The sequence below is a fragment of the Eublepharis macularius genome, chromosome 10, assembly GCF_028583425.1.
Source record: "Eublepharis macularius isolate TG4126 chromosome 10, MPM_Emac_v1.0, whole genome shotgun sequence".
Lineage (NCBI taxonomy): Eukaryota > Metazoa > Chordata > Lepidosauria > Squamata > Eublepharidae > Eublepharis > Eublepharis macularius.
In genome coordinates this window covers 1,923,351-1,938,821 of record NC_072799.1, presented here as the reverse complement: position 1 = coordinate 1,938,821, position 15,471 = coordinate 1,923,351, and the positions used below count along the sequence as shown (strand labels likewise).

At 50.9% G+C, this 15,471-nt stretch overlaps 1 protein-coding gene across 2 annotated transcripts in view; it reads left to right on the top strand.

Annotated features, from left to right (window-relative positions):
• The window catches only part of DYSF (dysferlin), a 191,918-nt gene that overhangs the window by 118,557 nt on the left and 57,890 nt on the right, over positions 1-15,471 (top strand). For both annotated transcript variants that reach the window (XM_054990484.1, XM_054990483.1), the window contains 4 exons: positions 923-952; positions 1,675-1,701; positions 13,229-13,330; positions 13,719-13,880. In XM_054990484.1, coding sequence (XP_054846459.1) covers positions 923-952; positions 1,675-1,701; positions 13,229-13,330; positions 13,719-13,880 — 321 coding nt within the window. The remainder of the gene's footprint in view (positions 1-922; positions 953-1,674; positions 1,702-13,228; positions 13,331-13,718; positions 13,881-15,471) is intronic.

The following is a 15,471-nucleotide window of genomic DNA, read 5'->3' as shown; positions in this document are numbered from 1 at the left end:
TCATCGTTCCTCCATAGCTCCTATTCCTTGCCTCCTACGGTAATTCCCAGTTCTGCATCTTCCCCTGCTTCTTCCCTCGCCCCAAACTGCGTCTGCCACTGTGATCCTGTCACTTGCAAGCAGGTCAGATGGGACAAAATCAGCAAAAACAAGGTTTTTATTGCTTGACATATATACATTCTTCTGTTCTCAGAAATTACAGGTTTCTGGATATTTTTACTCAATTCCCCCCCCCCTCCTTGGGTTAGGTAGGGCTCGGGAATTATAGAATCGTAGAGTTAGAAGGGGCCTCACAGACCATCTAGTTCAACCCCTTGCCCAGTGCAGGAACAGCCTCAAGCATCCCTGACAAGGATTCATCCAGCCTCTTCTTGAAAACTGCCGGTGAGGGGGAGCTCACCACCTCCCTAGGCAGCTGGTTCCTCTGCCGGATTGCTCTTCAAGTGAGGAAGTTTATGTCCGGCTGGTACCTTCCCTCCCGTGGTTTAAAGCCATGGTTTCAATTCCTGTCCTCTGCTGCCAGCAGGAACAGCTCCTCCCCCTGCCCTAAGGGACGGCCTTTGAAATACTTCAAGAGGGAACTCCTGCCTCTCCTCAGCCCCCCAGGTGATCCGAGTGAAGTTATCCTAGCAGGCTTTGAAGCATTCAGGGCATTCCAGAGTCTGGGTGAGCAATGCGGGTTCCATGGGAAAAGGGCCAAAATACTTAAGCACACGCATCTGCCTTGTGCTGACCCAGTCCCTCTCTCTGGGGAGAAAGTTTCAAAGTTCTGTGCCGGGAATGAGAAGGCCCTTTCCTGAGTTGTCACCTGCCTAAGTTCCGAAGGTACCCAGATCAGGGCCGCAGAAGATGACCTTAACAGTGTTATCACTGCTACCAGACCAGGGCAGTGAACTAAATATTTGTGTTTTGCTTTTCCCAGCCAGCCATCCACCACATCCCAGGCTTTGAGGTAAGAGCCTTTTCTCACGAGCTGTAAAGGGTGTGTGCAGAACTTCCAGGGGTGTGTGCACGGACTGCATTTCCTGCCTCCTTCATTGCCTGGTGGTGGATGCAGGTGGGGTTTGGGTTGCCAGGCCTGTCCTGGCAATCAGCAGGAGATCGAGTGGGATGGGGATATGGGGGGAGCTGGCACAGGTGGTAGGATGTCACTTCTGGGAAAACCCGGATGTGGTGTCATGTCTTTCTAGGAATTGCCAGAAACTCTATGGTAAAACTGTAGAGGCCAATGACTGATGTCATTGATGGTAATTTTAAAAAATTCTTTCTCCTATGGCCACTGGAGTGCCATGGTATCCATTGCCCCTGATTAAGTTAGGGAGGAGGGCCCAGGTCACAGTTAAAGAGAAGACCTCTGGAAAGACACGGGATGGACTTTTGGTACATACACAGCTCCCATTCCCCAACCACTGCATGTCTCTGGCCCATCCCTTACAGCTTGCCACTTTACATGTGATAGACACCTGTATGAATGGATGCTCACAAGATAGCTCAGAATCTGAGAACTGGCTGCCTGTCATTTTTCAAGCTTTCAAGCTGAGTGCAAGTACAAAATGGAATGTTAGGTGCTCAGTGTTCTCTTTTACATTATTTTATAAAAATAACAAGCTCCAATTTTTTTCTTCTTGTATCCCCCCTCCTCCCCACCTTGTACAAACTGGGGAAACGGCTCAGACTGAGGTGCTGTCTGTTTTGGATGAGGTGAGTCTTGATAGAAATGAAGCTTCCTCTTTGGATGCGAACGATGCCCAGGGATTCCCCAAAGCCCAGGGTGAAGGGGAGAACGTGGAAGCACATCCAGTATTCATATAGCTAAGACTTCACTAACCCAGTAGAAGTTAGGGTACAAGATTTAACTGCTGGCCCTTCTGTTGGGTAGCGGGAGGGGATGGCCTGGCTTGATGGCAGACACAGGTCAAGAGCCAGCATGAAGCCGTGCACAAACTGAGGGGTGCATCCCAACATGGGGGTCTCCGTTGCCCCATTATCATGGTGGCTTCCACACATTTAACTCTCAGGTTGGTTTCCCCAGTGACTTTGTCAAGTTTCTGCCATGGAATCCGCACACATTACAGGAGGTTCTGGAGTCAGCGAGCCTCTCTACATGAGACATCTTCTACGAGGACGCTCAAGTGTAGGGAGACACAATGTTAGCTGGGAAGCGTAGTTTAAAAAGACAGAGCCAAAGGTTCTGTCAGTTCCACCTCTCTGCACAGAGCCGGCAGAGATCGCTCCTCAGAGGGTTTGTTAATTTCATCTTTGCCTCCCTGAAGGCTCTGTCCATTTCTCCTCTCCTTTAGGGAGTTGAAGATGAAATTAACAAACCCTCTGAGGAAACTGCACTTCCCAGCTAACATTGCTTCTCCCCATGCTTGAGTGTCCTCGTGTAAGATGTCTCATCTAGAGAGGCTCTCATTTGCAGGTATGTCCTTGATCCATGGAGGGCACGAGTCAGGCTCGCTGGGCCTCCCCGTCCCTCTACATGGACTGCGGGGTGGGGATGGAGGGCCTGGAGGCAGACAACTGACCTGGCTGCTGCAACTGTCTCGGCAGCCCCCAGTTAGATGACAGGCTGTGCCGATCTCAGAAATCCCCCTTTCCAACGCAGAGCCTTCCAAGACAAAAACTAGTCCTCCAAGCAGTCATGGATAGAGACCTCCTCTCGACGAAAGGGTTCTCTAGGCAAGCTTGCCAAGTGGCACACCCACCTCCTCTGCTTCTTCCTGCTCTGTGCTGCTGGTGGCCATCGAATCCAAGCAGCCCCCACTGGGGGGGCTGCTACGAGAAGCAGCAGAGGAAGAGCTTGGCCACTTCTGCTGCAGTCTGGTGGGTCCGTCCCTCTGCTTTGAGCTGGCCCGCCTGGGATGCTCCACTGGGAAGTGTGAGCAGGTGCCAGGGAGGCGGGGGGGGGGGTCAAAGCTAAGCACGCACGGAGGAGCAAGCCAGCAAACTTGCCCTTTCCCTGCGTCTCCCCAGCACCCCCCCTCCCCCTCAGCATTCCTAGGGAGTTCAGTGGTCAGTCCAGCCAAAAGTCATGTTGGCCGCAAGCGGGTCCTTGGCTCCCGGGCTGCATGTTGTGCTCTGAGTGATCTCTTTTGCTTTCTCTCCCTTTCCCGTTTGCCTCTCTTGGGACTGGCTCTCGACAGCTCTGCACGGCCGCCTTCTATCATGAAGGGCTTCTCCAATGGGTATCTCTTCACTTTGGTAACCCCTCCCACCCTGCTTTCCTCTCTGCTTGGCAACCATCTGGGGACTGAGCAAACATGCCAAAGCGTTTGGGGCACTCAGAGTAGCTGTGATGGCTGTTCGTGGAACTTCCATGTGCAGAGGCAGTGTGTTGCGGGAGATCACATGAGGAGGGTCAGCTCTTCGAAGCGCAGTCCAAGTCTAGATGGAGCCTTTTGGCCCAACCCATCAGGGGAATTCTTAAAGACCTTTCTCATGCGATTCATAGGATCTTTTCTTTCTGGTGGGGGGGGGCTTTCACTGTATTCCTTTCTTTTCAGGGATTAGGTTAAGGTAAAGGTAGTCCCCTGTGGAAGCACTGAGTCATTACTGTCCCATGGGGGGCCGTCGCATCATGATGTTTTCTTGGCAGACTTTTTGTTACAGGGTGGTTTGTCATTGCTTTCCCCGGTCATCTACACTTTACCCCCAGGAAACGGGGGTACTCATTTTACCAACGTCGGAAGGCTGAGTCAACCTTGAGCCGGCTACCTGGACCCACCTTCCACCGGGATCGAACTCAGGTCGTGAGCAGAGCTTGGGCTGCAGTACTGCAACTTACCACTCGGCACCATGGGGATTAGGTTATGGAGAAAAAAATCCAGTTGAAGATGAGAACCCCTTTTTGGCATTTGCTCGCCCCGCTGTGTCTGTTTATTCCTGCCTTGGTGCCTGTCACTTAACTTGCATTTCCCCCCCCCCCGCCCCTTTTCCTCTTCAACTTGAAGGGCAACTTAGAGCCAAGCTACAAGTGACGCCTGACACAGGTTGGACACTTGTCAGCTTCCCTCAAGTTTTGATGGGAAATGTAGGCGTCCTGGTTTTACAGCTTGGCTCTCCATTGCAGCTGCAAGACCAGGATGCCTACATTTCCCATCAAAACTTGAGGGAAGCTGACAAGTGTCCAACCTGAGTCAGGCGTCACTTGTAGCTTGGCTCTGAGCCATTGCAAATCTTGCTTTGTTTGCTGCCATGGGAGGCTTCAGGCAGGAAAAGATGGCTGCAGAGAGGTTGCCCGCCGGTGCCTCTTTTCTGGGAGCCACATTAGATGGTGGTGGGGAAAAGGGCACATATTTTTGTGAGTGGATGATGCTGAATTGCATGCGCGTGCACACACACACACACACACACACCATTGGAAAGGGAAGCTTTTCTGAGTCCCTTACAAAATGACTTTAAAAAAAAAAACTTGCTTTTTTCTCCCAGCGGCTGTACACTGGAATTTTGGATTCTGTACCTGAAACCTGACTATGGAGATTCCCCGCCCCTGTGCAAAGTGCTGCAGGTGCCTCAGGGCCAAACTATGCCACTTTTTTAGCACGGCGAGTCCAGGTTTCCTGTCCCACCTGGCTTTCACCTCAGCCACACAGCGTCTGCAGGGAATGTGGCTTCTAAGCCCGCAGGAATCAAATTAGTTCCGGGTAGAGGCATGGGAGGAGAGGAAGTTTTTGCCTTTCTCCTTTACCTTTTTCCTGAGCTGAAACAGTTGGAATACTCCACGTGCAGCTCTCAGGTGATGTAAAGAACTCCCTAAGGAGGCCATTTCAGCTCAGGGGAAAGACATGGGGGAGAGGAGCCCCTTCCTCTGCCCCTCACGCAGCTGTTCTAAGTCAGATCAGCTCCCACACGCTTTAAAAGCAACCTTGCTTGCAGCTGTTGTGCAACTGCAGTGAAAGCGATGTTCGTCTGGGGAACTCAACTCATTAAACCACCATTTAAACCCTTCCACCATTGCAGGTGGCCCAAGAGCGAGGCTGCCATGCCGCTGTTCAGGGATCAAATGCCGCAAGGGGCCGGTCGTGTTCCTGCGGACTTCTTTTTCTGGTCTGGTCTCTCAGGCACACACGGAGCTGCTTCTGGACCTCCCTCCCCTCCCCTCCCCTCCCTCTTATGCCCCTAAGCCGCTGGCCCTGGCCCTGAGCCGGCTTCCCATCCCATCCGCAAATCTGTTGTCTGTGCAGGCTGTGAATACTTCTAATGTGGCTTGGTTTATTACCAATAATTGCTGTCATCCTGCTCTCAGTCATTTAACTAATGAACAGTCCAGCTTGTAATCACTCAACCAACCAACCAACCAACCAACCAACCAACCAACCAACCAACCAACCAATTCAACAAAGGGAGGGGGGTGCTGGGTGGGGTGGAAGAGGATTTCTACCAGTGGCAATCATCCTTAGAGCTACGTGATGTCACTTCTGGGTTTCCCCCGGAAGTGATGTCATGTTGCATGGAAAGCATCCCTGTTAGCAGCCCAGTTTCAATGAGATGCCAGGTGAGTGCCGGAACCCTACAGGAGAGTGCCCTTGCCTTGCCAGCATCCCCTTCCAGTAGCGTGGGCATCCAGGGCTAGCGCAGGCTGGGCTCGGCGCTGCTACCGAGTCCTCCTGCCCCTCAGTCACCCTCGTAATTCTGCTTTGCTTTCTTCTCAATTGGTGCTGGCCAGGGCTGTGCCTGCGGCTCCAGCGGAGGCCCTGCAGCTGCTGTGCAATGCAGCGGCCTGATTTCCTAAGGCATGGCTGCAGTGCTGGAACGGCCTTCTGCGCAACAGCCTCACATCTAGTCTGCTATCCAAGCTCTGCCCTAAAACCTTCACATCGGTTATTCCCCACCCAGAGATACATCTGTGGTTCTAATTACCCCTGAGCAGAGTTGGCGAAGTTGTCATTCACAACAAGCTGTTTTGATTTGGCAGCTCCTGGCAACCGCCAAGGAAAATTGCTGCTTAACTTCGAGCGCCTCTGGCATGCCACCACCAAGCAACCTCCCTCTGTAGTCTTATTAAACGCACATATATAGGGGCCTATAAATAAATACGACCTGATGTGACGTTTGAAATATATATGCCTGCTTAATTTAATGCAATAATACTTTCGCTTGGCAAGAGCCGACTGCTTCCTAAATTGCTTCCAACTGCCCTTGGTTAAAGGGCGCCTTGTTATTTCCCCGGAGGGATTTGCTTTTCTTTGGAGACTGAACTCAATAAGACTGAGGTCAAGATGAACCTAAATTTACTCTTGGGAAGATCCATGGCTCTGTGGTAGGGTCCCTCTTGCACATGGAAGATGAAGTCCAAAGTACCACCCTAGCATTTCCACGGAGGGGACGCCAGGTGACAGGAGGTGGAAAAGCCCCCCCTCTCCAAGAGCCACTGCCAGACAGACTAGACAAAACTGATGGAGCTGTGGTCTGATTCAGCATAGAGCAGCTTCATATGTTTAGTTGGGAAGGCGAGGACAGAGAAGGGGAGATGGAACCAGAAGCAGCTTTGCTCTGATCTTCCCCCGTTTCCAGGGCAAACTGTGCCAAGCCCAGTTCTGTGGCTTTTCCAGGGCCAACCAAGATGTGATCTGGGAGAGCTGTGAAGAGGAGCTCCTGCCGTTTCTTAAAAAGTGAAAAACAGGGCCATGTCGGTTTGCCAGCCAATAGGAAGCAGCAACCGGGAGCACGACATCACCTCCGGGCTTCCCACAGAAGTGATGTCATGCTGTGCAGTGCTGGTGATCTTTAAAATTTTTCTCCTGCCACAAGGTTGTTGGCAAGAGGGCACGAGACCTGAAAACCTTAAGGCCATGGTTCTGGGGAGGGGTTAAACCTCCTCCCAGGAGCGGTTATTTGCTCTGCAGATAATATGATCATAACATATATATTTTTGAGAGTCCAGTAGCACCTTTAAGATTGACCAACTTTATTGTAGCATAAGCTTTCGAGAACCACAGCTCTCTTCGTCAGATGCAACTTTATTGTAGCATAAACTTTCGAGAACCACAGCTCTCTTCATCAGATGCAACTTTATTGTAGCTTAAGCTTTTGAGAACCACAGCTCTCTTCGTCAGATGCAACCGCATCTGACGAAGAGAGCTGTGGTTCTTGAAAGCTTATGCTACAATAAAGTTGGTTAGTCTTAAAGGTGCTACTGGACTCTTTACTATTTTGCGACTACAGAGACTAACACGGCTAACTCCTCTGGATATATATTTTTATATGTATGTAATCATCTGTAATCTGCAATAACCTATATATTTTTACCTGTCATGCAAGTAGCATATCTGAAGAGTGGAGGCAGTTTGGAATGGGAAAATGGTGCAGGAAGAAAGGATTAACCCCTCCCCTGGGGCTAGGGCACCACCCTGAATAGCCCTCCAGTATTGCTTTTAGGGAACTGCAGGAGATTCGAAACCGAGATCTCCCAGGTCATGTGCATCTTGTTTGTCCCGCCAAGTGATGCCTTTGACTAGGGGTAAGTGGTGTCTGGACAGCATTGATTGGCCAGTAACTATGTACCATCCCCAATCTCTGCAGCATTTATGCTTGCCTTTTTTCACATGTCCATGTTGCTGCATCCGTTAATGCCCTGGCTGATCTGCCAACTGTTGCACCCAGTTCTATTGCTTATTTTACTTAAAATATTTCTATCCCCCCCCCCTGTATTTTAGGGCTTAGTTGTCTGCGCCTCTAAAACTCAGATTGCCAATTTCCCCCCATGCTTCCTCCCCTCAGTTGGAAATGTTGAAGGGTACTTCCAAGGCCCAGTTTCTACATTTGACTTACCCTATAAAATGATTTTTTTTAAACAAAACTTTTCTAGTATTTTAAATGGAAGGAAACTGAAACAAATCAGCTTGGCTGGATCCGGCAGTCTGTCAGGGGGAGGCACGGCCCTTTCCTGTGGTTCCGTCCCCTTAGCAGGTGCATCTGACCTCAGGAGAGTTGATGTCCGGGGTTGCAGTACCCGTGGGAGTAGAAAAGAGCAAGAGCCCAGTAGCACCTATAAGACTAACAAAATCTGTGGTAGGTTATGAGCTTTTGTGAGCCACAGCTCACTTCTTCAGATTAGGGATGTGCGTTTCGGCATTCAGAATGCCGAAAGAATGCCGAAACAAAAGTGTTTCGGCTTCTTTCGGGGAATGCCGAAACGTTTTGGGGAATGCCGAAACGTTTCGGGTAGCCGAAAGAAAAAAGCCGAAACGTTTCGGGATTCTTTCGGCTTTCTTTCGGCTTTTCAATGGGAAAATGCCTCCGTCTTCCCGGACGTCTGGGGGAGGCATTTTCCCACCGAATAAGGCCAAAATTGGTGGGGACCTTCCTCTAACCCGTCTCTAACAACCACCCAAGTTTCAGACAGATTGGACTTTGGGGGGCCATGTTATGGCCCCCCAAAGCAGGTCCCCCCATCCTCCCATAAGAAAGCGAAGGAGCAGCATATTGTTAGCATGCTGCTACTCATCTTCTTCATTATTTCCTATGGGGAAAAAATGAAGAGGCAGGCTTCCTTTGCCAGGGGTGGCATTTTGCATGCAAAATGCCCCCCAGCCCTCAGGGGCCCTTCTCCCACCCCTCCTCCCACCCCCCACCAAGGCTCAGCCTGCTCCCACTTGGGGGGGCCATTTCATGGCCTCCCCAAGTAGGTGCTCTAATCTCTACCACTGACAGCTGGGGGAGGCTTGTGTTGCCAGGGGTGGCATTTTGCATGCAAAATGCCCCCAAGCCCTCAGGGGCCCTTCTCCCACCCTTCCCCCCACCCCCCACCCAGGCTCAGACTGCTCCCACTTGGGGGGGCCATTTCATGGCCTCCCCAAGTAGGTGCTCTTTTCTCTACCACTGACAGCTGGGGATGGCTTGTCTTGCCAGGGGTGGCATTTTGCATGCAAAATGCCCCCCAGCCCTCTGGGGCCCTTCTCCCACCCTTCCTCCCACCCCCCACCAAGGCTCAGACTGCTCCCACTTGGGGGGGGCATTTCATGGCCTCCCCAAGTAGGTCCTCTCAGCCCCTAAAGTCCACCCCTTACAGCCCCACACAAACCCAATTCCCCCCCAGCTGCCACACACAGACCCAAATCCCCACATTAGCCCCTCACAGACCCAAATCCACCCCCACCTGCCCCACACCCATAACCCCAGGAACAGGCTGGCAAAGGCCAGCCCTCTCCCTTTGTTCCCTATGCTGGGAACTTCTAAACTCTCTTTCCCTGGGCAATTCTGCACAGCCCAGGGGTGCCACAATGGTGGGCACACTTCTGAGTGCCAGCTGGTCCCTGTGAAAGAGCACCTGAACCACAGACACCCTCTCTCAAATTCCCCCACCACCTACAGAGATGGCTGGCCAGCCAGCCCCATTGTTCCCTATGATGGGAACCAACTGCACAACAAAGAATAAAACAAGAACAACACAAAATAAAGTTTTAAATTTTTTTTTCTCCCTTCCAAAGTACAAGTAGGCAAAGCATTATGACACATTACACCAGCAGTCCCCCACACAGAAAAATAACACAACTCACTTAACATCAGAGAATCACAAAGCATGATTCCTGTCAAAAACACTTTATTTCTTGAACAGCTTTAGGTTACACAGCAGGGGGGAACACCAAAGGGCATGGCAGCACTATCTTACACAAAAATAACACAACTCACTTAACATCAGAGAATCACAAAGCACAATTCCTGTCAAAAACACTTTATTTCTTGAACAGCTTTAGGTTACACAGCAGGGGGGAACACCAAAGGGCATGGCAGCACTATCTTACACAAAAATAACACAACTCACTTAACATCAGAGAATCACACAAACACAATTCCTGGCAAAAACACTTTATTTCTTGAACAGCTTTAGGTTACACAGTAGGAGGGCACAACAGGGCATGATAGCAATGTACTACAAAAAATAATACAACCCACTTCACCGTTTTTGACAGCAATTGTGTTTGTGTGATTCTCTGATGTGAAGTGAGTTGTGTTATTTTTGTGTAGTACACTGCTTTCCTGCTCTGTGGTGCCTTCCTACTGTGTAACCTAAAGCAGTTACAGAAATAAAGTGCTTTTGACAGCAATTTTTTGGGGTGATTCTTTAATGTGAAGTGAGTTGTGTTATTTTTGTGTAAGATACTGCTTCTATGCCCTTTGGTGTCCCCCCCCTGCTGTGTAGCCTAAAGCTGTTCAAGAAATAAAGTGTTTTTGACAGGAATTGTGCTTTGTGATTCTCTGATGTTAAGTGAGTTGTGTTATTTTTGTGTAAGATAGTGCTGCCATGCCCTTTGGTGTTCCCCCCTGCTGTGTAACCTAAAGCTGTTCAAGAAATAAAGTGTTTTTGACAGGAATCGTGTTTTGTGATTCTCTGATGTTAAGTGAGTTTTGTTTTAATTTTTCTGTGTGGGGGACTGCTGGTGTAATGTGTCATAATGCTTTGCCTACTTGTACTTTGGAAGGGAGAAAATAATTTTTTAAAAACTTTATTTTGTGTTGTTCTTGTTTTATTCTTTGTTGTGCAGTTGGTTCCCATCATAGGGAACAATGGGGCTGGCTGGCCAGCCATCTCTGTAGGTGGTGGGGGAATTTGAGGGAGGGTGTCTGTGGTTCAGGTGCTCTTTCACAGGGACCAGCTGGCACTCAGAAGTGTGCCCACCATTGTGGCACCCCTGGGCTGTGCAGAATTGCCCAGGGAAAGAGAGTTTAGAAGTTCCCAGCATAGGGAACAAAGGGAGAGGGCTGGCATTTGCCAGCCTGTTCCTGGGGTTATGGGTGTGGGGCAGGTGGGGGTGGATTTGGGTCTGTGAGGGGCTAATGTGGGGATTTGGGTCTGTGTGTGGCAGCTGGGGGGGAATTGGGTTTGTGTGGGGCTGTAAGGGGTGGACTTTAGGGGCTGAGAGGACCTACTTGGGGAGGCCATGAAATGCCCCCCCCCCAAGTGGGAGCAGTCTGAGCCTTGGTGGGGGGTGGGAGGAAGGGTGGGAGAAGGGCCCCAGAGGGCTGGGGGGCATTTTGCATGCAAAATGCCACCCCTGGCAAGACAAGCCTCCCCCAGCTGTCAGTGGTAGAGATGAGAGCAGAGCACCTACTTGGGGAGGCCATGAAATGCCCCCCCCCCAAGTGGGAGCAGTCTGAGCCTTGGTGGGGGGTGGGAGGAGGGGTGGGAGAAGGGCCCCAGAGGGTTGGGGGGCATTTTGCATGCAAAATGCCACCCCTGGCAACACAAGCCTCCCCCAGCTGTCAGTGGTAGAGATTAGAGCACCTACTTGGGGAGGCCATGAAATGGCCCCCCCAAGTGGGAGCAGGCTGAGCCTTGGTGGGGGGTGGGAGGAGGGGTGGGAGAAGGGCCCCTGAGGGCTGGGGGGCATTTTGCATGCAAAATGCCACCCCTGGCAAAGGAAGCCTGCCTCTTCATTTTTTCCCCATAGGAAATAATGAAGAAAGATGAGCAGCAGCATGCTAACAATATGCTGCTCCTTCGCTTTCTTATGGGAGGATGGGGGGACCTGCTTTGGGGGGCCATAACATGGCCCCCCAAAGTTCAATCTGTCTGAAACTTGGGTGGTTGTTAGAGAAGGGTTAGAGGAAGGTCCCCGCCAATTTTGGGCTTATTCAGTGGGAAAATGCCTCCTCCAGGCGTCCTGGAAGACAGAGGCATTTTCCCATAGAAAAAAGCCGAAAGAATGCCGAAAGAATCCCGAAAGAATCCCGAAAGCCGAAAGAGATTCTTGTTTCGACTTTCGGCTTTAATGATAGAGAATCTTCTTTCGGCTTTCTACTTCCGGCTATAGCCGAAAATTTTTGGCTTGCACACCCCTACTTCAGATACAGCTAGAATGTGAGTCCAGGGCCGATTCCACACGGCTTATCTGAAGCCGCGATGTTGCGGAACATGCTGGAAATAACACGGAAGATCGCGTTTTCTCGCGCGAGAAAATGCGATCTTCCGCATTTTTTTCCGGCATGATCCGCAACGTCCCGCAACGTCCCAGCTTCAAGCAAGCCGTGTGGAATCAGCCCATCTGTCATATCTTGGAGTGTGGAGTGATTGCAGAAACCGAATGATAATAGCCAGGGAATGACAACGGCAGACGTGTTTAGATAGGGTGGAGTATGCAGAGGGGTAGTGGGTGTGGAGAAATTAGCAGTGGTGGTGAGACAGGAAGCCTAGGTCGTGATTCGTTCCAGATGGATGCTTCGTCTTGAGCTTCGTTATCAGTTGCAATTCAGCAGGGGAGGGGGAGTGGCCGTGGGGATACAGAAAGGGACGAAATCTCCCTTCCTGTCTCTTCCGTCAGCAGAGAAGCGAGGGGAGTGGGTGACGCTTTCAGCCTTCTCAGCGTCAGAAAGGACAGCTGGGGGAGGGGCATTTTGGAAACAACCTGAGCATTGGTTGTTGTGGGTTTTCCGGGCTGTATTGCCGTGGTCTTGACATTGTAGTTCCTGACGTTTCGCCAGCAGCTGTGGCTGGCATCTTCAGAGGTGTTGCACCAAAAGACAGAGATCTCTCAGTGTCCCAGTGTGGAAAAGATGTTGGCAGGTCATTTATATATACTCAGGAGGGGTGGGGTTGAGCTGAGTCATTCTGTAAGAGTTTCCCAGGGTGTGGAATGCTAATGGCGGGAGGCTTCACTGTATCCTGAGGAGGTTCTTTTGCATATGGAATGGTGCTTGATGCGCTAATCTTCTCTGTAGGGCTATTGTCGGGTGTAGAGTGTTTTATTAGCCTGGTGCTTTTCAGAACTGGAAACCATGCTCTGTTCATTCTTAAGGTTTCTTCTTTCCTGTTGAAGTTTTGCTTATGCTTGTGAATTTCAATGGCTTCCCTGTGCAGTCTGACAACCTGAGCATTGATGGATTGCTGGGTCAATCCAACACGATTCGTTTCATTTTTCTTCCCATATGTTTGCAAATAAAGAAATGGAAATGTACCATGTTTTGATCTTTTGGGCTAACGGGGTATTTTAAAGTGCAAGGGCTGCGGGGGGAGGGGGGGCAGTCAGAAGATCGTCTGAATTGCTCAGCTTACGCTGCAGCCACCTACCTTGGATTTGGAGACATCTGCCACTTGGACAGGACGGCATCTTCTCCAGTACCGTCTCTTAAAGTTAAGACACGGTTAAGAGACTTTGATTTCCACTGTGAGAGAATGTAGAGCCAGGAGGGCCCTCCAAAACAGGCTCCTTTTACACAGCAGTCTGCCTCGATATGTGACGGCAGGTTAATGTGCCCTTTGGCTTTCCCCCCTTTCTCCCTGCTCCAGTCTGCAGACTTGGATCTGCCGTACCCCCCACCGCAGAGAGAACCCAACATCTATATGGTCCCTCAAGGAATCAAGCCGGTTCTTCAACGTACAGCCATTGAGGTGAGTGCAGAGGACCGCACAAGAACTTCATTGCCCGAGGACCCAAAAATATTCCTGTAGGCAGACGTGCTATTTATATATGGTTTGTGTTGGCCTGGGAAAACACGCTTAATTCTGACAGTAGGGTTTAGATTCACAGGCTCAGATGGCAAAAAGATGGTTGATCAGCTTAAGTGGGAGATGTCAAACAATGAGATTCGAACTCCAGCTCCTTCCCTTTGGCACTTGGAGGTCCAAGAGCCCGACCCACGTGCTACACAGCTGAGAATAAGGAGGGCTGAACTGACTGTGGTTCATGTGGCCACGACTGTAACGTGGCTCCATTTGCCTTGTGGTTGTGCTTGACACGTTGCTATTTGTTGTCTATTTTTGTTCTTAACGAGCGTAGATCTTGGCCTGGGGGCTCCGGAACGTGAAGAGCTACCAGCTGTCCAGCGTCACTTCTCCCAGTCTCCTGGTGGAGTGTGGCGGGCAGATGGTCCAGTCGTGCGTCATCAAGAACCTCAAGAAAAACCCCAACTTTGATGTCTCCGTTCTCTTCGTGGAAGTGGTGAGGGACCATTGCCTCCGCCTGCTCTTTCCTTCCATGCTCAAGCCCGCTCCCGTCACACTCGAAGGGTGTCCTGTGCTTGCTCCTTCATCTCTGATCCATGCCAGGACTTATTTTTCACAGTCCCGAATCTAATCAGTAACATGCCCCAATTCCAGACAATGAAAGTTCATCCATGCTTGTCTAGAATAATAATAGCATTCGATTTCTATACCGCCCTTCAGGACAACTGAACACCCACTGAGAGCGGTTTATAAAGTATGTTATTATTATCCTCATGACAATCACCTTGTGAGGCGGGTGGGGCTGAGAGAAGAGCTCTGAGAGAGCTGTGACTGACCCAAGGTCACCCAGCTGGCTTCAAGCGGAGGAGTGGGGAATCAAACCCGGCTCTCCAGATTAGAGCCCTGCCACTCTTAAGTGACTGATCCAAGGTCACCCAGCTGGCTTCAAGTGGAGGAGTGGGGAAACAAGCCTGGCTCTCCAGATTAGAGTCCTGCCGCTCTTAACCACTACACTAAACTAGCAGATGAAAGAGGATGGAGAACTGCAGGATGAAAGATCAGTTGTCTCGGGTCTCTTTGTGGAGGCTCCCTAATGTTGTGTTTGTTAAACCAGGCACTGGCCGTGTCCATGGCACGAGAAGTGCCTGCCAAAGGTTTGCAGTCTAAGAGAGAATAGGCGGTGCAAAATGTATCCCATTTAAAGCACCTTCGTATAGGTAGGCTTTGGATCTCAGTTGTTTTGACATGGGACCCACTTTTGCCTTTCGGGAGCCACTTTTGAAGTAGCTTCGCACGATGTTATGCACAAAAGACCACGTGATGTGTGTGTGGCTTTCAGTGCACGCAGAGGAGGGGGAGTGGGTGTGAGTGCACTGGTCCTGCCCCCGCCCCCACCTATGCACTATTGCCAGACCATGTGCCTGGGGCCTGTAACCCAGCGATCACTGGTTGGAGGGGTGTGAGCCAGCACGCTCCTGCCCGCTGGCTCTCTAGAAACCAGCATGTTGAAATTGTCATGCATCATGTTATTTAAAGGGCTGTGTGTGCGCTCACGCATGTGCCCGGCTGGATTAGCCCTAAGCCCAGCATCCCAGCAGAGACTGAGTAGAGGGCTCGGGGAAGCCTGCAGGCAGAGCCCATCGCAAGCCTCCCAGCAGCCGGCCTTCAGGGCCCCCTTCCAAGAGAGCCGGAGGTTGACAACAGGCCGTTGGTCCAAAGCAAACTCTAAAACGAAAGCCACGTTATACGAAGATCGACGTAACTCACACAAAACAGTGTGGTTGAGCTTTCCGATTGTCCAGAACTCTTCATCAGGACAGATGTTCAAAACAAACAAAAGTATGTGTGTGGGGGGGGGGGGCGTGTTTCAGTCCAAGATGGCAAGTTAGGGGAGAGGATGGAGTGAAGAAGGTCATGAATGGCTCCCAGAGGGAATGAGAAGGAATGGCGAGCAGGGCTTTCCCAGCTCCCTGCCCTGCCGGTCCCTGCATCCCGTTGGAGCTGGAACCCCTCTTGTACCCACCAGCTGATCCGCTGCTCTTGAGAGATGCCCCCCCTCCTCTCTGCCCTGTGGTGCTGATGCTGCC